This window comes from Schistocerca gregaria, chromosome 4, assembly GCF_023897955.1.
Source record: "Schistocerca gregaria isolate iqSchGreg1 chromosome 4, iqSchGreg1.2, whole genome shotgun sequence".
Taxonomy (NCBI): domain Eukaryota; kingdom Metazoa; phylum Arthropoda; class Insecta; order Orthoptera; family Acrididae; genus Schistocerca; species Schistocerca gregaria.
The window spans coordinates 92,710,825-92,738,781 of NC_064923.1; the positions used below are offsets into that span (position 1 = coordinate 92,710,825).

Sequence of the window (27,957 nt, forward strand, 5' to 3'; positions counted from 1 at the left end):
GGCTTGGGATCCAGCGATCGCGCGGTTGAAATTGTGCATCAAATATCGAATCAACATATGTCCGTATATGGCGATGCCGCAGACACCATATGGATCTCTTTGTGGACCATCAGCGACATGATAGAACAGGCCTGTATCCCTATCTATAGTGAGGAGGGGCAGGAATGAGGGTGGTAAGGGGAGGGGGGGGAGGTAAGACTGTCTCTGAGCTGGTTAGTTTATGACCTCACATGAAAGCGAACACTCCCCTTTCCTTGTGCAGTCTTTTTCGGTTGGTTTTTGCGTTATCTAGGTTATTACAACGATTTTTCACAATCTCCAGTACATGTGTTGCATTGCATTATAACCTGTTGATTATGAGTGCCAGTCTTTTTTTTTTTTACGACGCTTTCAATGTCTAATTAGAACAGCGAAGCATTTTACAACAGTATTGGCCTTCCTGAATTTTCAGAACCAAGGATGCAGGGTGATTGTTGGGCAATGCAGTGGAAGCCGTCTGTAGTGATCTACAATGTCAAACATCGTACATTACAGCTAATACACTTATTAAACTCCTCTCTGTCCGACACCAACATTTCGTCAGTTGAACATATTTACTGTCAAAAATAAAGATAATACCGCCCACTCCAGCCTTTTCTCCTGCCAGCTAGTAAGTTAAGGGATCATTCTGTGTAATGACATCGCCAATTTTTGAGCTGTGTCCCGATTTCAGAACCTCCTTGTGTAGCGATAAGCATATAAATGTGTAATTAGGATGATCTTTATTAGTAACTATGTAATTACTTATCTTATGTAATTACTTATCTTTACTTCAGTTTCCCACTCAGATTAAATAAAGTACACTAACCTAACCTGCCTCTCGTGCTGCTGGATAGTTTCCACATGTTGGGGGGTGCATTTGGGATTTCCGTACAGGAGGACCGCAGCTTGTGTCTAGAAAGGACACCACCATCTTGAATTTTCTGCCAATTCCTGGGTTGGGGGTGGGGTTGGACGTCGGCACAGCCTTGTGGCAACGAAATTGCCGCCATTTGTGAAATTCTCACCGTTTTTTGGATTTTCCATCAAAATTAGAAACTCGTGCCAAAATTAGAAATTCCAGCCAATAAGGTAGGTGGCGGAGGGGAGGGGAGGGGGGGAGCAGGCAGGGACTAACTTGCCGGCTGGGAAAAACACGTCATCTGGGGAATTAATTGATTAATTTAATTAATTCGCATATCAATTTGGTATGAAAAGTGCAGCAGCACTGGTATTACTCTGCTACTGAAAGACTAGCAAATTCAATAAATCAGTCTTATTCACGTCCAGATTCACCAGACGTTTAATGCTGCACCACGTTTCCTCCCTGTTCCTGCATTATGTACCTCTACGTATCCCGATATATACCATGAGAAGGTGACCTACGGGAAACTGAAATGATGGAGTCTTGTACAACATATGAAGCTTTTAAACAAGCATTTATGTCTAAATACTGATCATGGAGTAAACAAAAATTATTATGCAAAGAGGTTTTCAGTGCTGAGCCGATTTTGTTCCACAGTTGGAATCACAGAGTATCTCAACAAGTCACAGTCCTGGGATTAACCTCTTCTGCACACATTTTAAGGAATCTCAAGGCATATTTCCTGATGGATATGGATGAAAGGCTTTGACATGTGAAAAAAGCAATTTAGAACGATTTCTTAGTGCTGTTGATTGTACTGATACCATGCAACTCGCTTCTTTCAAAGCGGATTTAATTAGAATGGCACAGTACCGAGTCATGCATGAAACAACAATCATTTGGTGCAGGCAGCAGTTGTGAAGCAGTCTGTTCACAATAATAACACACCTGCGTTTGGAAGTAATGACCAGGCAAGTAACTACAGTAATCACTTCAGACCTAATCATGTTTGATACAATCAATATACTCAGAGATACAACCCAAGCCACAACACAGCTCAGAATCACTGCAGTGGAACCAAAACCAGCCAGCACCACCATAAACCAAAAGTGACCGTGGATTGTATTCAAGAGCTGCATTAGCCAAAATAGCACAGTAAGATTCTTAACACTTTCTCTTCTACAGACGAACTCTTTGCATTCCGTGATGAGGTGGTTTTTTTTTTTTGTTTTTTTGTTTGTTAAGGCTATACTATTCACCAAATGTTTGTGCCTGTGCCCGGAGATCGCGTTCCTGCCGATATGAAATACTTGTCATCCGATTTTTCGGAAACTATTAGATGAAAAAGTTCGAGTTTTGCACATCTTACTGTCAGACATCTTCACTCCATAAAGAACAGAATTTGTTTTCATTATACATCATACTTACTGCACTACATAAAATTAAGTAAAACATTTTACTAAATTTTGAAGAATTCGTAGAGGTAAAAATACATTGTGTAAGCCTGGCATGTGGTTGATATTTGCTCATTCATTGCAGTGAATGACGTGTAGATTAGTATAATATGGATGTTTTATTGAAAACTGAGAGGAGAACATTATCCCATTTCGTTCTCATATTTCCGATTGATGGTTGGGTGCGAAGGGACCAGTTCCATCCATGTGGATTTGCCAGTTGCCACGAAACACTTATCATCTGTTTTTAAGAAACTTTGATTTTTGCACATCTTGCAATCTGATATCTTCGCTTGATAAAGGACTGAACATTAACTGATGCCAGAGTTATTGCATTGCATCAAATTACATGAAACCTTGCGCGAAATTTCAAAAAATTTGCAGAGGTAAAAACATTTTATATAAACTTTGAGTGTGTTTGATTGTATCTCAGACATTGCAGTGAACGAAAAGTAGATAAAACATCGAAATTTTATTTTAGGTTGACAGCAGAAGAAAAGCTGATTTTGCTCTCGATTTATTGGGTATCATATCCGAAGGATAGTCGTGCATTGCGAATCTTGTGTTCATAACAATCATAATATCTCATAAACGGTTCAAAATATCGGAACGTTCTTTTACAAATAATAGCATGCAATGCGGCACGTATTGTTGTGTGATGACTACTCGAAACTTTTTTTCAACAATATATGGAAGTAACTCGTCCGCAGCAGTGAGAGGTTAGGAACTCAGGATGAATTCAGCCGTGCATAGCACTGTAGGAAAATCCAAGTAGCATACGTTTACACTTCCACTGTACCTAGGAAATGGCGTAGCAGGACATGTATAGACATCCACAGCATTGAAAGTGCTATGATATAATAATGGTGTCTCTGCTAGCTTTTTCCGCAAGATTTCAGAACGCACTGAGCTACCTGTTTTGCCAGGAACAATTTCGAGACCATGGGGACATAGGGGCTGTTGCTACAAAACCCCGGAATGTACGGATAGAGACAAGGATGTTAATTACACTAAGAAATGTAGCAGAAGAAGGTACGTCGCTGGCTATTGAAGATTCAATAATCAATAGCATCTTAGGGCTTGACTTCTTCCGTGAAAAGGACACCATATCATATTTTTCTATGGGTCATGTCACTTTCCAGATTCATGGATCTTTCATCCAAACTGAGCTGATGAAGCAGGAAGGGAGTCACGTATGATACTGAAGACAGAACGGATATATCATGTACGCAATCCATCGGTAAGGTACAAACAACTCCTGTCTGGGCCATGCAAGTAATGATAATACAAGTGCGAGTTTACCAGAAACTGCATGAAGTGGAAAACTTAACATCGTCACGTAAATAGCAGTTATTAGATCTTCTCTTATATTATTCTAAAGTATTTGCAGAACAAACTCGGATTATAAAAGGATCTTGACTCTGGTTGGTGCTTACACATTGAAATTTTTCCCATACTTTTTATTCAATTCCCTGGTTCATAAATAAAGCTGTCGATATGAAATCAAGTAGATCATACAGTGTGACTTAAATCTTTTGGAGCTATGGGCATACATATACGCCCAACAGTTAGAGTGCCCAGATGGCTTTGGGCATACATGTACACCCGGCAGATCCGACTTCAAGATGGCTATGAGCATTCATTTATGTCCAGTGGTTGTGGGGAAGAAGGTTGTGGCTGTTTTAGACCCAGACTTTAGCGGCATACGTGCACCTGTTGCAGAGGAGAGAGAGAGACAGAAGGCAGGCGCACTCACCAGTAGGTCGGCGATGGCGAGGTGCATCAGCATGTGGTTGACCCTGGAGCGCGCACGCCGGCGTAGGATGATGAAGAGCACGGTGAGGTTGCCCGCTGCCGACACCACCATCAGCACGCTGTACGTCGCGATGGAGACGACGTGGCCGTCGTTGAACTTCATGTCCTCCGGCAGCACGCTGTTATTGCTCTGCGACCACAGGTTCTCCGATTCGAGGCCCGCCATCTTCACTCTAGTGGCTGGAGCTCAGTCCTGCAACACGGCCGGGAGGCGCAGCTGCTGCGATTAACTCTGGCAACGCCGCGGCGTGCGGGAAGCGCGAGTTATGCTCCGCGTGTAGGAAGCTAATACAGGGTGATTCACGAAGATATGCAAATATTTTAGCATGTTATTCGACAAGTAAAATTAAACAAAGAAGTTCATATAATGGGCACAGAACCTAGGTCTGAAACTAAACCCCAAGAAATCCCAGATCATACTTATATCTCACCCAAAGTTAATCAGCCGGTACTTTCGCGAAACAGTCCCTAAAATACTCCTCAATGGTACCCAACTACCATACCAAAAAACAGTAAAAGACCTTGGAATAATCTTGGATGAACACCTAAAATGGGAAGAACAAACAGTCACAGCTTGCCGGAAATCGCTCTCCTCCCTACATGCATTTCAAAAATTTAGAAAAATATTTCCAACCCATGTTAAACAAAAATTAGTCCAAACACTAGTCTTGCCTAATCTTTACTACTGCGATGTAGTTCAACACGGCACAAATAGTGAAAATTCCAGATGCCTCGAGCTAGTGATGAATGCTTGCGTTAGATACGTGTGCAATATTCGGTTGTATGATCATATCAGTCCTTCATACTCCCAGCTAGGTTGGATACGCCCACATAAGGCACGCGATCTCCACACGATGTGCTTACTTCATCGATTTCTTAGCCACTGGTGCCCCCAATACTTATCTTCTCACATTAAACACCTATCATCATTCCACAATCGCAACACCAGATCGGATACGTCTATCATCTTGGCTGTACCTTTACATAACACAAAATCTTTCTCTGTGTCATTCTCCATCTCAGCCATACGACTATGGAACGCGCTCCCATGTGATCTTCATCTTATCCAGAACTACTCAACATTCAAGAGGGAACTCAAGACTTACATATTAGGGACGGTATAGCCACCATTGTTGTGCCCCTTCCATCTCTTTCTTTCTCATCTCCATCACAGCTTCGAATTTTACCGTTCTATTTCTCTTCCTCTAACCTATCTACCTCTTATATATCTCTCTCACCCCATTCTATCGTCTTATGTCTCTGCTCGATGAGAATAACTCACAAGCTGCAAGAACATAACGAGAAAATTCCCACTAACAATGGGACTGACATTCAGAAAAGAAAAGTATGTTTACTTTCATATACATAGTCATTATTATTATTATTATTATTATTGTTGTTGTTATAATTATTTTTTATTGTTATAATTATCATTGTACTACTGTTATAATATCTATTTTTTTTCTTTAACATCAATACTGCATAATAGGATATATTTCCTTAACGTTATGTAGAAACTGTAACTCGTTCAATCTGAGTATGCCTGGTTAGGTGTAAGAGAGGGCCTGAAGGCCCTAATCTTGCCAGGTAAAATAAATGCATAAATAAATAAATAAACACAGATCTGCAAATGTTTAGTTACAGAGTTACGGCTAATAAAATATTTTGCCTGACATTTAGCAACTTCCCTAAAACGAAGCCATTTCAAAACTGTATGAGGATAAATAAAGCACAATTTACATTTATTTTCTTGTTATTGGTCTGGCGAATCTAATAAAACATGTCCTAGACGTGTATCTGCAGTAGTTTTTCAGAACATCCAGAGAAGCATAGATTATTATATAAGTAAATTTGTTTACTTTCCACTAACAATGTAGAAACGTTTATGTCATTGTCAGAAACAGTGAGTTGTTTCAGTTGTTTCCTAACCTTGCAATGAGTTAGTTTTCTGTACTGTTCAGTGAGAGACACACTAACAACAGAAATGCATTGGTCGTTGTCATACACGTTAGTGGCCACCCAGATCGCCCGATTTAACACCAATGGGTTTTGGTGTATGGCGGTGGATGAAAGACATTGTTTATGAGGACAAAGTCAATACATGTGAGACATTGCTTGCTCGCATTATGAATGCAATAGACGAAATTAAGAACAACTGTGTGAAACTTGAACGAGCAACTAAATCTGTTCCTACATGTGCTACTAAATGCATTGTACTCGGTGGAAACAATTTTGAACATTTATTGTGAATGTATTGTGAAATTGTATGCACACTGTACAACTTCCTTAACACTGAACTTTGTTTTTCCGGTTTAAAGTGAATTCTCCTGTGCTATGGTATTAATAAAAGCAGATTATCTGACACTTTCATATACTTTCAATTAACGTTATTGAAATCGTTTTTTTTTTCCTACAACTTCTGTTGAAACCTTTCGTGTCTGGAGTTTAAAGAAAACAAGTTGGGCCAAGTATTTGATAAATCAAAAATTTTAGGATATTACTTCTTTGCCTCTCTGGATGTTCTCGAAAACTACTGCACATACACATGTGGGACAAGTTTTATTTATCCAAAAGTGCGTATACGAGGATCATTCTAATCAAAACCTTAATTATTTATTGTCAGTTTACCCACGATTCTTTAAAGAATCAAACATCCACGTATGAAACAGCTTCAAACGTCGATTACTTTACAAATCAGCTAATGTGTCAAACATTTCAATTTAAGCTTGTAAAGCTCTAATGGTTGAAGATGTACAACTGCAAATATGTTGGTTTTATTAGTTTTTGATTATCCACCCATAAATGAAGCAACAGAAAAATGCTCCTATCAGAGCACAAAAGGGGCGAATACGCTCCTGTTTAAAAGAACCTGACTGAAAAGTGGGGTACCAACTGCCTCATTCTATCTCCCGATGTTTCCCACTGGCGGTTCAACGTTTCCACAGTACGCACTATTTTGTTCGCTCTACAGCAATCATTCGCAGAGGTTCAGTACAGTCGGAAATAGAATGGATAGTGGTTAGACAACAACACTGCACCAAACCAAATTACTTGAAAGTCACCCTAGACCGTACGCTATCATTTAGAGAGTATTTCAATAATCTAAAAGGAAAATGTGTGCAAGAAACAATATAATACGTCAACTGACTGGTTCAACAACCGCAGCCTGCAGTTCTTCGATCATCAGCAATGAGACTCTGCTTTGTAGCCGGAGAATATGTGGCTCCAGTATGGGAGGCGTCTAGCCATTCGAAACAAGTAGACATACTTTAAATGAGGCTGTCAGGATTTTCACCGGATACCTGTGGTCTACAACTGTCCACAAAGTTTGCCCACTTGCTGCCATGGCACCATCAAATATCAGACGCAGAGTAGCCAGTCAAACTGAGAGGAAAAAGGAGAAAATCTACCCACGGCAATTAATGTATAACCACAAACTATTCCAACTCGTCTTAAGTCAAGGAAGAACTTTATACAATGGACAGTACCGCTAGAAGCCCGACCCCTTATCCGCCGCCTATCTTGATGGTTGCTGGCCGGTGTGGCCGAGAGGTTCTAGGCACTTCAGTCTGGAACCGCGCGACCGATACGGTCGCAGGTTCGAATCCTTCCTCGGGCATGGGTGTGTGTGATGTCCTTAGGTTAGTTAGGTTTAAGTAGTTCTAAGTTCTAGGGGTCTGATGACCTCAGATGTTAAGTCCCATAGTGCTCAGAGAAATTTGAATTTTCTTGATCGTTGGACTCTCTGCAAAATGCGAACCTACACCCCAAAGAGGAAATCACACAAGGACAGCAAGTACAGGAGCACTGAACATATTAATAACAGGAGACGCAAAATGCCAAGTAAACATGGTTAACGTAGGCTACTCTGAAGATGACCAGTTTTAATCTGCAGAAACACAGACGATTGAACATCTGCTCATGTGTCCACAGATGGAGTTTGTTTGCACAGCGGAAAATCTCTTTTTTCGCAGTGACAAGGCCAGTAAAGCTGCAGAGACTTGGAAGAAGAGAATTTATGTGTCTTGTCCGGATACGGAAAGTAGAGTAAGTGTTGGACCTTCCACAGCAATTTAAAAAATATTTTCAAAAATATTGGCATGCGAACGTATTCGCTCTCTTTTTAGCATAAAACTTAGCTCTCACTCCTTCAAGCTTCCCTAATTGTAACTCGCTCACACCCATTTGCTCTTTCTCACTCACTCATTCAGCCCAACTTTATGAGTCTCTAACTGACACTGTCGCCTGTCTTACAGTCACTCTCGTTCGCTCTGTACTGCTGCTACTACTACTGCTACTATTACTGGCCTCTCTCACTGTCACTGTCTCCCTCTTGTTCTTTCTTACTTCTACTATCTTATCCATTCCTTCTCTTCACTCTGTCTCTTCTCACTGCCACTGTCTGTCTCTTCTATGTTGCCATCGTCATAAACTCTGTCTCTCATTATCACTGGCTCTCACCCACTTCTACTTTATCCTTCTCTTTATTCTTCTCCTACTGCCACTGTCCCCTTCATTCTTTTTCTACTCCTGTTCTCTCACAGTCAACTCTGTTCCCCTGTCATTGTGACCGTCTCCTTCTTTCCACATTGTCAGTTTCTCCTCGTCCTTTCTGCACCACAACCGCTCTCCATCGTTCTATATTCATTGCTTTTAAGTCTCTTTCCCACTCTATCACTGTATTGTTGTCTCTCATCATAAAATAGCGCGAATACATACGGATATTAAAATTTTTTGTGAAAATTTTCAAAAGTGCCGAGGAAGATAGACTAATTTACCTGGTACCCCAATTTTCAGTCAGATTTTTTTTCAACAGTAGCATATTAGCCTTTTTTTCGCGCCAACAGAAGATTTTCCCGCTGGTTCACTTTCTTGCCTGATTCGGCAGGGTATATCACTCATATGAAAAGAATTTTATGAGTCAGTAAAACTTTGATAGTTTACTTATGTGAAAGTGAAGTATCGCAATACTAATTGTACACCTCAGACCGGATTATACGTACACAAAAATTCTGCATGTGTTCCTCTACTGGAATGTGGCTTACCAAGAACCCTTCTGATGATAAATAAGTATATTTCTCCGTGCTACGTCATTTTATAATCTACGTTTTCGTCTCAACACCGGGTTTCACGTGCGTATTTTCCGTGATCAACAAGGGTAACCTTTAACCTGTGTACCTCGGAAACGGATGAAGATATCAAGAAAATTTTCAAGTTCGTTCGAGGATGGGATTCTAGGAATATGTTACAAAAATTACACCCAACTGCTTTGTACAGCCGTTTCGGAAGTCGCGGCTCGGGTTTGGTTCACAAACTGCTTCTTCTTTTTTTTGGCTTCTTCTCAGGAACCGACCATGAACTAAACGGTGCCTGCATAAAGCACTTAAGACGCGCCATAGACCACATATGAAGCAAAAAGAACCAATCGACTTGCTCCATTTGCCTAAGCTGCAGGAAGTGTGCAAATATTCAAACTTTGACGCTGTATGGTACTGACGGGTCGATACAATAACACGATTCTTCTCTTGGGTATACAAACGGTCCCTAGTCCAAGGGCTATCCGTAACAGTGAACCCTACCTTTCTATCACGCGAGGTATGAGACCGGAAAGATTTAACTGTTTGTCCAGATGCAAATTACAAAATGTTTCAAGCAACTGTTCTTTAGCCGTCAGCATATTTGCCTTCGTTGTAGCTTTGTTTTTTACAAAGATATGAACAGCGGTATGACTTTTTTTAAATGGCACCCTGTATTTTTTATTCGGTGATTCATTTCCTCTCATAAAGACCTATTCAAAAATGTATCACATTGTACCATTGACTGAAACACAACGGTACTAACTACAAAACACAACACTGACTTTGAGCCCGGGACCCAAACTCGTCCACTTGCTGGAGTTCTCAGAAAACAAATGAAAATCAACTAAAAACAAAACACAAAATTGACTTTGTCTCTCCTGTACCATTGACCAGGAGTATAACATTCAAAGGTGCTCAAAGTGGTGACACAGTTAGTAAGAAAATGCAAAAACGTGAACTTACGTATGCTAGTGTTATACAATTGGGATTGCACTATTGTGGTGGATACAGGTTTGGTCTGTACTAGGCTGTTAGTTTGTTGTGTACGGACGTTATCTTATACACAGAAAAACATAATTTTCGTACTTCGTACATAATCCAAAACATTACGCCATCTTGCTGTTCGGGAGTGTTGCGAGAAATGTACCGCATAGCTTTCTCGCAACACGCGATATATTTTTCGCGACACACGAGAGCAGCAAGATGGCGTAATGGATTATGAACGAAGTACGTAAATTATGCTTTTCTGTGTATATAAATAGCCGCGAGCCGTCCAACGAAGGTGAGTACACAATAAACTAAGCAACAGGGTCGTACACACCAAAACTGTGTCCACTACACTACCGCAATTCCAAGTGTATAACGCTGACGTACAAGTTCACGTTTTTTTATTTGTCTACTAACAGTCGCTCACACAGTTGCAGATGACATGATCTATGACGAGAATAACACTGAAAATATGCCGCACAGCGACAAACCATGCTACAACGCATATTAAGTAAGTTATTAAGGAAGCATTCACAAAAATAATATTTAAAATACTAATATTACACATATAATAATGTTTTACAATGTTTTATAACTATGATATTTTCTACTTGTTTTAGATTTTAAGAACCCACTGATGATGGTGATATTTGTCACCGAGACTAGTTTGGGGAATAAATAAATAGACAACAATCGTGTTTTCAATCAAGGTGGACACAAAATTCCCATTTTGTTGTTTTTGTATGCATACATGGACGAAATGGAAGAGTTTCAAGATAAATTTATTATATAGGAGTAGTATTGCAAAGTGGTATGAAATACAATGAGGACGTCAGATTGGAACTAGGAATGGTAAATGCTCGACTCTCTTTTATTGAAAATTTTCGGAAAATGCGGTTTTTCTATAAACGAGACGGCGTATTCTTGAATACTGCATCAGTGTTTGGGATTTCCACCAGCTCTGATTAAAGAAAGATATAGAAGCATTTCTGAGGCGTGTTGCTAGGTTTCTTTATGGAGATACTTCGTGAATCAAATAGCAATGCATGGAGGGAAGACGACGCTCTTTTCGGGAGGCACTGTTGCGGAAATTTAGAGCATTCGTGGCCGACTGCAGATCGATTCTACTGCCGCCAGCGCACCGTACTTTCTCGTAAGGACCTCTAAAATTAGTTGAGAGGAAACAGGGCTCTTACGGAGGCTTATAGACTGCCGTTTTCCCCTCGCTCTGCGTGCGAGTGGAGCAAATAAGGAAATGGCTGGCAATGGTCAGAGATGTACCGAGGTCATCCTGCGCCCCTGGAAGGAGAGCCTAAGCTTACCTCTTCCACTCTCCACCCTCTCTCCAGTTATCTTCCAGCAGATTTATCCACGCAGGTGTAGCCAGTCACATAGTTTTGTAAGTACTTTTAACCAACTTGAAGCATTATTATAAAATATTGCTTAAATGAACCAGACTGCTATAAGATTTTGGACAAAACAAATTGAAATCATCATTGCAGTAAATAAACTACACGTTTCTTCAGATTTTTTAACAAAACGTTGAAGGGGTAATGTATATCTAAGTTTTTATGGCAGCTACTGCACACTGGATTTAGCATGATGCATAATAAAGAAAAATTTTTACTTGTTACAAAAATGGTTCAAATGGCTCTGAGCACTATGAGACTGAACTGCTGTGGTCATCAGTCCCCTAGAACTTAGAACTACTTAAACCTAACTAACCTAAGGACATCACACACATCCATGCCCGAGCAGGATTCGAACCTGCGACCGTAGCAGTCGCACGGTTCCGGACTGCGCGCCTAGAACCGCGAGACCACCGCGGCCGGCTTTATTTGTTACAGACAGATTATTAATAGTGAATAAATTACTAATGATAAAATAAAAAGAGCTAGAAAATGTCTCACTTTTATTATAATTCTACTTTTCATTTCCTTGCTACATCAATGAAATAAAACTTAATAGCTATTTCGCATTTTATTGGCAGTCACTTTTTGACCCACATTCGACAGTAAGCAGTTTTTATCATTTTCAATTTGCTCATTCTGCGCTCACAGGACGTTGCAGTCAGCTGTAGTGTGATAAATACCCTCAAAAATATCTAGGCGGTTGGGTAAGCACACTTCGAAAAACCTTCAAAATAAACAGCCCTGTCAATGCTCTCGTATCAGCTCTTTCACCTGGAACTTGAAAGCAGCTATCCAATTAATTGATTTCGCTGTATCTGTAGTGCACAGAGCGTTAGGGGTATACATGCAGATATTTCTATCGATGACTGAGGAAAGTGTTTGCAAAATGTTACATCAGTATTTACTTCATTTGCAGACTTACTATAACTATTAGGACTAGTATGGTTCAAATGGCTCTGAGCACTATGGGACTTAACATCTGTGGTCATCAGTCCCCTAGAACTTAGAACTACTTAAACCTAACTAACCTAAGGACATCACACACATCCATGCCCGAGGCAGTCGCGCGGTTCCGGACTGAGCGCCTAGAACCGCTAGACCACCGCGGCCGGCTAGGACGAGTACATTTTTGCGTTGCTTAGTACCTGTGTACGCAAGCCCTTCATGTTTATTTTCGCGTTGCTTAGTACCTGTGTAAGCAAGCCCTTCATGTTTATTATCGCGTTGCTTAGTACCTGTATAAGCAAGCCCTTCATGTTTATTTTCGCGTTGCTTAGTACCTGTGTAAGCAAGCCCTTCATGTTTATTTTCGCGTTGCTTAATACCTGTGTAAGCAAGCCCTTCATGTTTATTTTCGCGTTGCTTAGTACCTGTGTAAGCAAGCCCTTCATGTGGCAGCAGGTCAGGTATTGAACTGTGGACACATGTACACCACACGTGAAATCTGTATTGACAGGCGTAGTTCATTTCGTGGAGCAGTAGCGGCTGTGCAGAAAACATTGGGGAGCAATTTATGCGACGTGTTTGCAGGAAGATGTTTGCGGGAAGACAGTTGGACACAGAGAAAAAAATCAGACGGCGCACTTAAGTGGGCACATATTAAGGTACTAATTATCAAAATATCTGTGCCTATATACCTAACACCCTGCGTTTGGCACCAAAATTCTCCAAAGTTTTCGAGATGAGATACCAGAACTTTCATTTAAAACGTTCCTTGACAAGACAAAAAATGAGATGAATTGGTGTGATATGTTTTCCATTTAGCTTATTATTCTAGCAAATACTTTGAAGTCCTCTAACTCAAACAGCCTCGCTCCAGTCGTCAGTCGGCAGAAATCAGAAGCCTTCAGTCAAATAGTGTATCTTCTTCAGTGTCTGCTCGCTGACCTTTCAGATTCTGGTATACCATAGCGAAGTTGCAGTAACAAGTCTGTTGCTGAAAATGAGCGAGATGGGTAGACGGGGTACGTCCCCACATAAACCATGAAGGGGACAGGCGTATGTCACACAGCATTTGTTTCTTTGTCGTGGTACTTGTACTACTGTGTGACAGTGTGGCAACAGTGTGCATTTACAGTTACAGACAAGGCGAAAACGCTTCGCCTTTGTAGGCGGAAGACAGGAACATAAGAGATAACAGAATTCACGTACCTTTCATTCTTAAACTGTCTTTGTTGTTTTTTTCTGGTCGCTTGTTGAACCCTTTCTCTGCCTTCGCCCTTGGTGCGGGCTTATCTCGCCATGTCTCCGGTACGGCCTAGGTACCCAGGTACGTGGTACCCTCCACTATGCACCGTACGTTGGCTTGCGCAGAATGTATGTAGTGTAGATGTACAATAGCGTCTCATTGGTATGTGATCTAACCATCTGATCTTGAGCATTCTTGGACAGAACAATATTTGGAAATCTAATTTACTTTTGTCTGAACTGTTTATCGTCCATGTTTCACTTCTCTATACTGTAAATAAATGACTTCAAAAAATATTTCTGTGGTGTGTGTACTGTAAGACCTTCGGTAAACACACCATCAGATTATTTGACTTGTCGCTCTAACGAAATAGACGAGTGTCAGCAATATGTCTCGTAATTTTATCGTTGCGTGTTTAGCTTTTTCCGTTAGGTCAGACGATAGAAATGCCACTTGCACGCTTAGAGAAGCAGATTGACAGTGACCAACTTTAAACAGAACTTGATTAATTTTCACAAACATTTATTAAAATAATAACAAGCATAAACATTACTTAACTTGATTCTGGGTGCTATTTACAATTGAAAATCTGAAGTTCCTTTGGTCTTGGTACGTTAATCTTATTCTGACATATCTCTGATACTTGACAAAGTGTCTATACATTTTTCTTCATGGCTATGTACAGGAATATGATAATGTTCTTAGGTGCAGACTGAAACTTGACTATAGACTGGTAGAGACTAATGCAGACTGGTACAGACTGGTTCAGACAAATGCTGACTGACTAATCAGAGCTCTGTACACTTGTTATAATACCTCACGCATTCAGGTATCACTGCGCAAGTGTGATCCGCGAGGAGAATAACTTCTACGTTAGCAGCAATCTCATTGGCTGCGTTACATATTAATACGTGGATCGGTGGAAGCAGAATTTGGTCCGTCTCTAAGGCAGCGCCATCTCGTAGTGCGGAGACGGATGAGCGCTGCACCTGCGCTGTTGTGCTTAGTGGGGCGCGCTCTAGTGGGAAAGTTGTGTAGGCGCTGACTACGCGGAACTATGTACGCAACAATTTCCTAACATTTGAAGTTTACAGTCGGTCAGCGTTGCGGCATTGCTTCACATGGGTAGCATGATGTTTCTATGGCCAGACGAACTGGATGGAGTAACGGTAATTTTGTTTGTGGGCCTATTGTGAATGCTGCAACTGAATGTTACTGTTCATTCAGTTTAAATATCCATGTTAGCAGAATAGCTTAACAAATTAAAAATGGCGAATGCAGGCCTTGTCACAGTACATGTATTGTGGCGCGTCCTGTTTTGCGAGAAGCATTGCAGAGACTCTACAACTGAAAGCTATAAAAAATAGAAAATTCTTATATTGGAATGAGGTGGCATCATGATGGGGTTTTGGAAAATACCATAAAACAAAAAGAAAATGGCAGCTATCTGATAAACATGTCAATTTCTCAGCACGTTTTTCTAAACTCAAACGTTTAAATAAAATATTTGAAATCCCAATTTAATAAAAGCTCTCTTTAAGCCCTCCTGAACGCTGTCAGCAATTCGACAGACTCGCCGTGGCGTCCCAGTGCGGAAGGGCCCTTAGGGTGCAGTCAATAAATTTTCCTGTTTCACAGGAAGGACGAGAAGTATTTGTTCTGTGTTGCGTGTGAGGCGCTGTGATTTGGTGCAGTGCTCAGCAGAGGCGCACATAGTGCAGAATGCCGTAGCAACGTGGAGAAAGGGCAGTGTCACCGAGCCGCTTTACTGGAGTTGCTGTCCCCTCGCGTAGATCGCCTTTGTGGCGGCAGGCGGGCTGGCTCCCAGATTGCCTATTAGCCCCGCCCTGCGTTTCCTACACTGGCAGCCCTGCTTAATGGTAAACGTCACTCGCACGCGTTGTGACGTCACAGTTGGCACCTGCTGAGCTCGCGAGGCAGCAACTGCCGACTCCTCGATTGCTCGATTGACTCCGCGGCGAAGGCACGAAAATACGGTGCGGGGGAGGGGGAGGGGGGAAGAGGGGGGCGGTAGGTGATTGGTTTTGGCGGCGGAAGGCGGTCGTTTGGCCCAATCGCGCCACAAGGGGGCCAATCAGCCGCTAAGCCCCCTCCTCCCATCCCCCCCCCCCCTCCACTTCAGCACTCTTCCGGGCACCGCAGGCAAATTACGTTCCACTCTGCGCCTGGTTTCTTTAAGATGACACTCATCTCAAAACTACTACCTTCACTTCGCTCATCCTTGGAATCGTATCGCTGGCTCTTGTGATACGAATTTAAATCGCATTTCGTCGTGTGAATCTCAGCAGTACTTCAGTAAAAGCTTGCAAAATCGACTAGAGACTAAAAGAGCTGGTTAAATATTATTCTGGTGTCGAAGTGGTGTTACAACAGACTAGCAGGTACAATCTCCCCCTTACTTCCTGATTCCAGCTACTGTCCACAATAAACAATGTCCAGACCAAGTAATTAATAAGCAAAGTCTTTTATCAAGATTTGACAGGAGCGCAGATTGCAATAAACTTCCTAGTTTACTTGTCTTGTCAAGTTGAGTTAGCTCCAGTTGTTCTTGTCTAGGGGTCTGAATCTTGAAGTTGAAGATGTCACATCAGGTCCTCACATGTGCCTTGAACTAAATAAATCGTAACGTTGTTGTTGAGGCACACATAAATATATTTTCTCACATTTTAGTATATCATACAGTATATTGATTGTTCACATTAACAAAGCCGAAATTTCATTGTTCATACACAAATACGTCTGATCTCATGACAGGCACGCTTACGGCTCCCGCATTCTGCGGAAATAACAGTATTCATAGGTTTTACAATTTTAACAAATGAATTTGTACTTGTTTCAGGTCATTATTAATTTCGATCATTATTTCATAAATGAATCCAGAAATAAATATAATAAACAATACAGCATTTCGTAATTAATAATAGAAATTTTAAGTGTGCCAGTAATTAGTAATTTTTCAAATATTTATATAAAAAAATAATTTTAACTGTACATTCATAACTAGTACTTGTTGACTATAACATCGAAACTAAAATATTTTATAAAGTTAACTTCTTTCCATACATTTTAGCTTGAAATATTGCATACTGTGTATAAAATTATATGGAAGTTTTCCGAAAAACAAGTGAGATAATACTAGCCCAAACAAAACTCGAAAAATAATACTGGCATCGACAACTACTGTTGAGGGAAAGTACTGCTAGAGGAGGATGTACCGTTACACAGTCCGATATCCTCAGCGTCGGTTTGCTGCTGAACTGCAGAGCATGTTCTAAGTTCGAATATAATAAATTTTCTTTAGAGAGAGAGAAACTTTTCCGTCCATACAATCATTACAGATTCAGAAAGCATCGTTCATTCGTAAACGAGCTTGCCCATTTCTGTACCATATCCAGCGAATCAGCGGCACGTATGGGGAGCCGCCCGCAAAGCGATTAACGCCCTCTCGATTGCTGAGTTATTCCTGATGACTCATAAACACCTTGGCGATCTGAGGTGGCTTGGAGAATTGTGAATAATTATTAATTACAGTCTTCCAATGTTTCTCCTAGAGAATTGTTGAAGAACTTGTTAGTTAGCGTCTAAGTAAAGGTTTAAATAACGATGTCTGACTCGAAGAGATGAAGCTAATGGAGAACCATTTTCTAATGAACTCCATTTAGGTGAGAAATTGGCTAAAAGCAGAGAGTAGTGATTTGCGTTGCTGTTCTTAACGTGGAGGCCCTAGGTGCAAACCTTGCTTTACGTCTCACATTTTTCTTTGGTTTGAAGATCTTCCGCTGGCCAGAATGGCCAGCAGGTGAGTTGATCATCAGCAGCACCTCTGGTTCTAAGCCACCCAGCTGTCACGGGATTCCATAGCTCTTACCAAGTTGACAGCTATAGTGCAGCTACTTGTTTACTTTGAAAATACACTCCTGGAAATGGAAAAAAGAACACATTGACACCGGTGTGTCAGACCCACCATACTTGCTCCGGACACTGCGAGAGGGCTGTACAAGCAATGATCACACGCACGGCACAGCGGACACACCAAGAACCGCGGTGTTGGCCGTCGAATGGCGCTAGCTGCGCAGCATTTGTGCATCGCCGCCGTCAGTGTCAGCCAGTTTGCCGTGGCATACGGAGCTCCATCGCAGTCTTTAACACTGGTAGCATGCCTCGACAGCGTGGACGTGAACCGTATGTGCAGTTGACGGACTTTGAGCGAGGGCGTATAGTGGGCATGCGGGAGGCCGGGTGGACGTACCGCCGAATTGCTCAACACGTGGGGCATGAGGTCTCCACAGTACATCGATGTTGTCGCCAGTGGTCGGCGGAAGGTGCACGTGCCCGTCGACCTGGGACCGGACCGCAGCAACGCACGGATGCACGCCAAGACCATAGGATCCTACGCAGTGCCGTAGGGGACCGCATCGTCACTTCCCAGCAAATTAGGGACACTGTTGCTCCTGGGGTATCGGCGAGGACCATTCGCAACCGTCTCCATGAAGCTGGGCTACGGTCCCGCACACCGTTAGGCCGTCTTCCGCTCACGCCCCAACATCGTGCAGCCCATCTCCAGTGATGTCGCGACAGGTGTGAATGGAGGGTCGAATGGAGACGTGTCGTCTTCAGCGATGAGAGTCGCTTCTGCCTTGGTGCCAATGATGGTCGTATGCGTGTTTGGCGCCGTGCAGGGGAGCGCCACAATTAGGACTGCATACGACCGAGGCACACAGGGCCAACACCCAGCATCATGGAGTGGGGAGCGATCTCCTACACTGGCCGTACACCTCTGGTGATCGTCGAGGGGACACTGAATAGTGCACGGAACATCCAAACCGTCATCGAACCCATCGTTCTACCATTCCTAGACCGGCAAGGGAACTTGCTGTTCCAACAGGACAATGCACGTCCACATGTATCCCGTGCCACCCAACGTGCTCTAGAAGGTGTAAGTCAACTACCCTGGCCAGCAAGATCTCCGGATCTGTCCCCCATTGAGCATGTTTGGGACTGGATGAAGTGTCGTCTCACGCGGTCTGCACGTCCAGCACGAACGCTGGTCCAACTGAGGCGCCAGGTGGATATGGCATGGCAAGCCATTCCACAGGACTACATCCAGCATCTCTACGATCGTCTCCATGGGAGAATAGCAGCCTGCATTGCTGCGGAAGGTGGATATACACTGTACTAGTGCCGACATTGTGCATGCTCTGTTGCCTGTGTCTATGTGCCTGTGGTTCTGTCAGTGTGATCATGTGATGTATCTGACCCCAGGAATGTGTCAATAAAGTTTCCCCTTCCTGGGACAATGAATTCACGGTGTTCTTATTTCAATTTCCAGGAGTGTAATTTACATGACCCTCACAGTTCCCTCTAACTTTATAAACTTTTTAGGCAATAGTTTTCAACGGTTTTCCATCACTTAGGCATATTTGTCGCCTCAAGAGGTATTTATTTCTGAGAGAAATCTGTGTGAAATATTCATTTGTAAGAATAAGACAAAATCTCACACAGTATGGTCGTGGAGGAACGTGCTTCATGAAAGCATCCGTGCGTGTGTTTGACCCACCTCTGATGCTAAATATGTCCCCAATTTTTTCGTACTTGAAATCTGTAATAGTGTCTGTAAAGTTACAAGATCACGCAGTGACGTCGCAGTGTGTGAATTACCTGCACCAAAGCGACCGCTGACACAGAACCGTAGCCAAGTCAAACGTTGAACTTTGTCTTGAACGACACCCACGGACGCCCACTCCCTCTCAGCGACCCCGAAAGTACTTTCTAACTCGGTGAATCGCAACAACTGTCTGATGCGCACACAACGCCGTCCCTGAACAAAGTCTCTCCAGTCCCTTCGTTCCAAAACAATACACAACGTGGAACAGCTCTAAAAACTCAACATGCTAATCGCATGCGGCAACATTTCTCCTCCCCAGTTCCATAGAAATCGATGCACAGTCTCGCTCCAGTTTAAAGTCACTTCCCCAACAGAATTGCCACCACCAGTACACCTCTCACGTCACCGTTCGAGTCCCAATATTGCACCTTATTTTTAGCGCGCACCGGAAATCACTTTTCGTGGGAACCCACTTTACAAAAGCAAATACACTAGCTGTATCAGCAACAAATTGTTAGGCACCCAGCAGCGCACATCTCTCACACATTCAGAGAAGAAACGTATTGCATTGCTAGCAGATGCAATTCTCTGAAGAAAGGCCCTCGCCTATACGGCCCGCAAACACCAACAGATTCCAGGAAAGTTTCTCTCCCTACAGGCAACAATTTCGAGGGCACCAGCCTGCCGTGCGAGAGGGCCTACTCCAGCGGGATCTACTATATTTCCAAACGGGAGCAAAACCTTTATAGTGGCGCTTCCTGCCCCCTCCAGCGTTTGAGACAGGACGTCAAGAATTAAAAAAAACAATCGATTTTTCAAAAATATTTTCATTTTGTAGCGCACATTCTACTGAAGAGTTTGATGTATAAAACATATAAGTTCGACGAATGTAAGACATATTATTCGGTCACTGTGTTTCGCTCTGTGGAACTCAAACGTGAATGTCTTGTAATGCAAGCCATCAAATCTGTATTGAGGACAGTGGAAATTAAAATGTTCTCCTGTTCCCAATCGGTTTGTTTGACATTGTACCCCCGTTAGACTAAACTCATAATTAATACTGGTTGGGATTATTTGTGACAAGGAGCATAAGTACATTTCAAAAATTTGCACTCTTTATTTACTCTTAGCTAATAAATCTCTTGTGTGACATAAAATTAAGTACAGGAAATATAAAACCAGTGAAGAGAAGAGGCGAGCAAGACTGTATACATTTCTTCAGTTCTTAGGTCCCAGCATTTTTTTCTCTCTAATGTTGCCACAGATATATACGGCGTCGTTTCCTTTCTGCTAAAGAACCTCCTATCTCATGAAAATTCGTCAAACTTTTTGCTTCATGAAAAATCAAAATGTCGCTGTCTAACACTGAAAAAGCTGTTAATACAAATAGTAACCAAGACTGGTGTGGTTTCTCCATTTGATTACGCTATTTCGTCACTGTCTGCTAGATAAAACGAAATAGGCCTTTCTAATATTACAGTAATTGTGACACTCGCCAAATAAGCGAGACTGTTTTGGCACAAATGATCATATTTATCTACCTCATTTACACAAATAACACGACAAAATATAATTAAAAAAAATGGTTCAGATGGCTCTGAGCACTATGAGCCTTAACATCTGTGGTCATCATTCCCCTAGAACTTAGAACTACTTAAACCTAACTAACCTAAGGACATCACACACATCCATGCCCGAGGCAGGATTCGAACCTGCGACCGTAGCGGTCACGCTGTTCCAGACTGAAGCGCCTAGAAACGCACGGCCACACCGGCCGGCGGAATATAATTCACGACGTACCAATACCAAATGCCTATTAGGCCCACTACAAGCAAAAAGTTTTACGTTAGAAAATAGTTTCACATTTCATTCGTATGCTCCAGTTTCCCAAGTATAAAATTGAAAATTAGTAGTAGTACGAAATTTTTATATAAATCTGGAATCGCCATGTTCTTCCATATAATTTATGTGAAGTCCTTGTTTCTCCTCCTTCTTCATTCTAACAAAACATCTTTTCATCACTACTTCTGTTAATATTTCTGCCATTGTCAAAACTAATTCTCTGCTTAACTTCAATAACCCTGCCGAAATCATCAGTTGTGGTAGTGGTAAGGTCCTATGGGACCAAACAGCTCAGATCGTCGGTCCATAGACTTACACACTACTTAATCTAACTTAAAGTAACTTACGCTAAGAACAACATGCACACCCATGCCCGAGGGAGGACTCGAACCTCCGACGGGGACAGCCGCGCGAACCGAAAATCACCGGTTCATTTATCCCGCGTTAGGCGTATTACCTGTTCGTACAGTGCATTTTCCGCGCTATCCCGAGAACAGAATTAAGACGCTGCTAAGGACTGGCACTTAGCAGTGTAGCGATGTGGTGAAAAAATGTGGTATCGATAGCTACGATGCCAGGGCGTAGGTGCAAGTTCATAGGTTGGCACTACGACACCGACAGCGACGACAGCGCCCTCTAGCAGGCGCTTTCAGCACTACGAGCGCCGCTGAAGATTCTACCCATTCGATCAAGAGCAGACAGCCGGGACGCTTCGCTTCAGCTTCGCTTAAAGTAGAAACTTTGCTCTACTTACGACAGGTCTAAGGCTTCGCACCTACTTACAAAGTTATGTGTGCCTCTGTATTTATTCATGCACCAGTAAACCACTTTTACTTACTTCCGGTACCGACGTGTCTTACCTCACTTGCTCCTACTCGCTTCCTTCATTCTGCCAACCTTTCAGTTTTCAGGAGCAGACCCAAGCGCTGCCTTCCAGCCGGGATACAAAATTTTCTATCGAAATTTCATTTTGTTATATACACCGAGATGATAATACGTAATCTTTCTTACATATTATTTCTCTTAGTCGTTTATTTCCATTCTCGTTATATGAATCAGTGGATTTCGCTAATAATTATAACAAAGCTTATCATTCGCTCACCCAATTAAGTACACTATCAAACAGCGATTGACATTCACTCATTCACGGCTATTCAGGTCACCTCGTAAAGCTCCGTCCCCTTTTGTCTGCGGGAAAGTATTTTATTTCTACATGCGAACTGGATTCCCCTGGCAGAGACATCACATACACTATGCACGCATTCAAAAATCAATTTATCATTCGTTCAGAAATCGGTTTAGATTGTGTTCAAAAATGATCAAGAACCAACAAGGTCTATCGAATAATCGCTAAGCGCTTTGTGAGAAAAGGATTGTTTTGTTCAATAATATGTGTGTGTGTGAAATCTTATGGGACTTAACTGCTAAGGTCATTAGTCCTTAAGCTTACACACTACTTAACCTAAATTATCCTAAGGACAAACACACACATCCATGCCCGAGGGAGGACTCGAACCTCCGCCGGGAGCAGCCGCACAGTCCATGATTGCAGCGCCTTAGATCGCTCAATAATATGAATTTGGCGCCCTCTGCAATTGCCGTCCGGGTCGGATACCCCGGTGCCATCCGCCCCTCCCCCCTCTAGACCGGGCCTGCCGGCTTGCATTGGAAACAATACATCATACTCCGTGGCTCCCTGTGGTGTCATCCCAGCCCATGCGCAAACATCTCTATCTCTGGCTGGCCTCTTCCGCCTTCTCACAATTCGGCCCATCTCATTAAACGTCGTAACAGTAATGACAATAAAAAGAGAGGCAACCCGTCTATACTTTCCGTCTGTCAAAATGACCATACCGTGCGCCACCTCAAATGTCAGCTTCCATTTTATTTCCCTGTGAACTTACTACTCTTTTGATGACAAAAGCACCAAGAAAAAAAGTCGTCCAGAAAAGTATTCAGCTTGTCAGAGTGCCGTGTGAGCAACGCATGTTTTGCGACTGTGAACACTTGCGTGGTGTCCATGTGATCTGAGTGTAACAGGAAGATGGAGACATGGAGCCGAAGCGTCGCCGCTGGGGCGGTCGGACTGTTGCGACGGCCACACGGAGACAGAAGACGGAACTGGGCCAGAAAAGGTAACAGCGCGTGACATGGGCTGAAATACGGGAGTGTGTGCGGAACACTGGAAAAATTATTGGTTGTAAAAATCATTTCGAGGGTTCGAGTAAATAATAGGCGAAGTACTGCATTGAGAACCAAAACATTCTCTGCCGCGTCAGTTGTGGATAAAACCTTGAGCCTTCGACGATTACCTCCTTCGTCTTCTTCAGGAGCAACTGACTGTCTAAACTGCTGCTGCTACAGCCTTATATAGCCCATAGACGACTTCTGATTGGTGTCTACGCCTGCGCTGGTGGTACCACCACTCCCGTAGTAGCGAAACATTGTGACGAACATGTCTACCTCTAGCCTTCATCGAGAGCTCGCTTCCACCGCCAAGATTACATCCGCTGTCTCTGTTGAAGGTCTTCTCGCACGTTCTTTTTTCTACAGCCTCTTTAATTACCACCTCTTTTGCTTCGTCAAATATTATTGTGTTAGTTTTTGAGGCCGCGCTCGGCAGCCCGTTCAGCTCTTCGTCAGAGAGGAAGAGAGAAGAGAGACACACAGTTCACTGAGAGATAAATTATACACTACTGGCCATTAAAATTGCTACACCACGAAAATGACGTGCTACAGACTCGAAATTTAACCGACAAGAAGAAAATGCTGTGATATGCAAATGATTAGATTTTCACAGCATTCACACAAGGCTGCCGCCAGTGGCGACACCTACAACGTGCTGGCATGAGGAAAGTTTCCAACCGATTTCTCATACACAAACAGCAGTTGACCGACGTTGTCTGGTGAAACGTTGTTCTGATGCCTCGTGTACGGAGGAGAAAGTCATGCCATCACGTTTCCGACTTTGATAAAGGTAGGATTGTAGCCTATTGCGATTGCGGTTAATCGTATCGCGACATTGCTCAACGCGTCGGTCAAGATCCAATGATTGTTAGAAGAATATGGAATCGGTGGGTTCAGGAGGGTAATATGGAACGCCGTGCTGGATCCCAACGGCCTCGTATGACTAGCAGTCCAGATGACAGGCATCTTATCCGCATGGCTGTAACGGATCGTGGAGCCACGTCTCGATCCCTGAGTCAACAGATGGGGACGTTTGTAAGACAACAACCATCTGCACGAACAGTTCGACGACGTTTGCAGCAGCATGGACTATCATCTCGGAGACCATGGCTGAGGTTACCCTTGACGCTGCATCACAGACAGGAGAGACTGCGATGGTGTACTCAACGACGAACCTGGGTGCACGAATGGCAAAACGTCATTTTTTCGGATGAATCCAGGTTCTGTTACAGCATCATGATGGTCGCATCCGTGTTTGGCGACATCGCGGTGGACGCAAATTGGAAGCGTGTGTTCGTCATCGCCATACTGGCGTATCACCCGGCGTGATTTTAGGGGGTGCCATTGGTTACACGTCTCGGTCATTTTTTGTTCGCACTGACGGAACTTTGAAGAGTGGACGTTACATTTCAGATGTGTTACGACCCGTGGCTCTACCCTTCATTCGATCCCTGCGGAACCCTACATTTCAGTAGGATAATGCACGACCGCATGTTGCAGATCCTCTACGGGCCTTTCTGGATACAGAAAATGTTCGACTGCTGCCCTAGCCAGCACATTCTCCAGATCTTTCACCAACGTCTGGTCAATGTTGGCTGAGAAACTGGCTCGTCACAATACGCCAGTCACTACTCTTTGTGAACTGTGGTTCGTGTTGAACTGCATGGGCAGCTGAACCTGTACACGCCACCCAAGCGCTGTTTGACTCAATGCCCAGGCGAATGAAGGCCGTCATTACGGCCAGAGGTGGTTGTTCGTGGTATTGATTTCTCAAGATCTATGCACCCAAATTGCGTCAAAATATAATCACAAGTCAGTTGTGGTATGATATATTTGTCCAATGAATACCCGCTTATCGTCTGCATTTCTTCTTAGTGTAGCAATTGTAATGGCCAGTAGTGTAATATGCCGTTGATGTTCTGCAGTGCGCTCGGAAATGTCACTCCTGGACTGACCGACGTAACTGCTTCCGCACTCACAAGGGATTCTGTAAATCTCAGGGGGTCTGACGCCGAAGCATCGCCTTTATCTTCTTATGAGGTCGAAACTAGGTCTCACATGTCGTCTTCCCTCGACTGCCAATTTTGGTGGATGTAGCGCCGCAGAAAGGAAGGAATACAATCAGCGGCTCATCACGTGAATTTGCAACACTTCCACCTTTCCTTCTTGGAGAACGCTGACTTGATATCACGTGTACCGCAGCTCTTCCAATGACTAATTTCGGAATTCAAGTGGTCCGCGTCAGGAAAAGGTTTTGTTCTGTTTACAAGTGTATTTCAAACTGCTCTCTTGTGAACTGCATGATGAAAACTGTGGGTGATAAAATGTAGATCTGTGTGCCAGCTTGCGGACATTGAGTGGCCAAGATGTCTGACTAAACAGTGGAATGGATGTTTGGGTGCTTGTATTCATATGTGCAAGGAAGTGCCAGATGATAAACGTGTCGTCAACATAACGAAAACATGAAGGTGGACGAAGAGGAGACAAGCTGAATGTTAAGTTCTTCACAACGTCCCATAAAAATTTTGTCCACTGCTGGAGACAGTGCAGAATCCATAGCCATTTTGTCGGTCAGTTCATAAAATTTATCGCCATACAAGAAGTAGGTGGTCGTCTTAACAAACCGGAACAACTGTATCGTTTCAGGGGGAAAAGGCTCTGCCAACTGTTTCAATGTATCCTCCACAGGAAAGTTTGCAAATAATGAGACCTGTAGGTAGACTATGGGCAGAGTCCTGGGTAAAAGAGGCCCAAGATCTATTTTCCGACCTCCTAAGAGAATAAAGGCACGCCCTGATAACGGGCCTCAGGATCCCTGGGTTTCACAACATCCCTTGAGAGTGCGGAAGAAATTATGTCAGTCAGTCCATCCGTACCGTTTACGACCACTGTGCAGAACATCACCGGCATATTAAAAATCGAGAACTGGAGAAATCAGCATTCTCTGAGCACAGCATCGCAAACACATGCCAGATATTCGACCCAGGCAGCTAGAGATTGTGATGCTGTAATTAAAGTGGCTCTAGAAATAAGAAGGTGCGAGAAGAATTTCAACCGAGACAGCGGATGTAACGTTAGCGATGCATGGAAGCGAGCTCCCAATGCAGAGAAGAGGTACAGACATTCGTCGCAATCTTTAAGGTGCTAGGGAAGCGGTGGCGCCAACAGCGCAGACGTTGACACCACCTGCGGCAGCATCATCTACTTACTGGCCAATCAGAAGCCGTCACTCTTCTGACTGGTTTGATGCGGCTCGCCACGAATTAGTCTGCTGCGAGAGTCTTCTCATCTCAGAGTAGCACATTCAACCTACGCCCTACGTTATTTGCCGAGTGTATTGCAATCTCTGTCTTCCTCTATAGCAGTTCCCTCAAGTGTTACGGAAGTTATTCTCTGATTTCTTAACAGATGTCCTATCACACTGCCCCTTCTTCTCGTCAGTGTTTTCCGCGTAGTGCTTTCCTCGTCGACTCTGCAGAGAACCTACTCATTCTTACCTCATCAGTCCATCTAATTTTCAACATTACTCTGCACCACCACATTTCCAATGCTTCGATTCTCTTTCGATAGTCCCACTGTGCAAGTTTCACTATCATACAGTATCGTGCTCCAAACGTACATTCACAGGAACGTCGTTTTTACCTGTGCTAGTCTGCTTTTTATGTTCCCCTTGCTCCGTCCATCAAGGGTTTTTCCATCTAGGTAACAGAATACCTCCACTTCGTCTTCTTGGTGATCCCCAATTCTGATGTTAAGTTTCTCGCTGTTCTCATTTCTGCTACTTCTCCTTACTTTCTTCTTTTTACTCCCAATCCATATTCTCACTAGACTGTTCGTTCCATTCAGCAGATCATGTAATTCTTGTTCACCTTCACTCAGAATTGCAATGTCATCAGAGAATTTTTAATCCCACTCCTGAAGCTTTCTTTTATTTTCGTCATTGCTTCTTCGAGCTACGGATTGAACACTAGGGTAGAAAGACTACATCTCTGTCTGACACCCATTTTAATCCGAGCACTTCTTTGTTCGTCTTTCAGTCTTATTCTTCCGTCCTGATTCTTGTACATATTGAATACTACCCCTATTTCTCTGTAGCTTACCACCATTTTTGTCATAATTTCTATAACCTTGCACCATCTTACTCAGTCTAACTTTCTCCCAGGTCGACAAATCCTAGGAATGAGTCCTGATTTTTCTTGAAGTCTTGCTTCCATTATCAATTGCAACGTCAGAACCTCCTCTTTGGCGCCTTTACATGTTCTAAAGCCAAACTGGTCGTTGCCCAATAGATCCTCAATTTTCTTTTCCATTCTGCTGCATATTATTCTTGTGAATCTGAATCTGGTTGTGCGACTGTTCTCGCAGTTGTCGACTCTTGCTATCTTCGTAATTATGAGGATGATTTTTTTCCGAAACTCTGATGGTATATCGCTGGTCTCATACATTCCACACACGAACGAGAACAGTCGCCTAATGGCTTTAGAA

General features: G+C 43.0%; 1 protein-coding gene across 14 annotated transcripts in view; it reads right to left on the reverse strand.

The window, feature by feature from the left end:
• LOC126365747 (adipokinetic hormone/corazonin-related peptide receptor variant I-like) overlaps window positions 1-27,957 on the reverse strand; it is a 1,043,803-nt gene that overhangs the window by 287,625 nt on the left and 728,221 nt on the right. For 11 of the 14 annotated variants that reach the window (XM_050008214.1, XM_050008209.1, XM_050008210.1 and 8 more), the window contains one exon: window positions 4,094-4,345. In XM_050008214.1, coding sequence (XP_049864171.1) covers window positions 4,094-4,318 — 225 coding nt within the window. In that variant the 5' untranslated portion in view covers window positions 4,319-4,345. Of the gene's footprint in view, window positions 1-4,093; window positions 4,373-27,957 lie in introns of all 14 variants that reach the window. The other 3 variants (XM_050008213.1, XM_050008219.1, XM_050008217.1) reach the window with 1 other exon arrangement.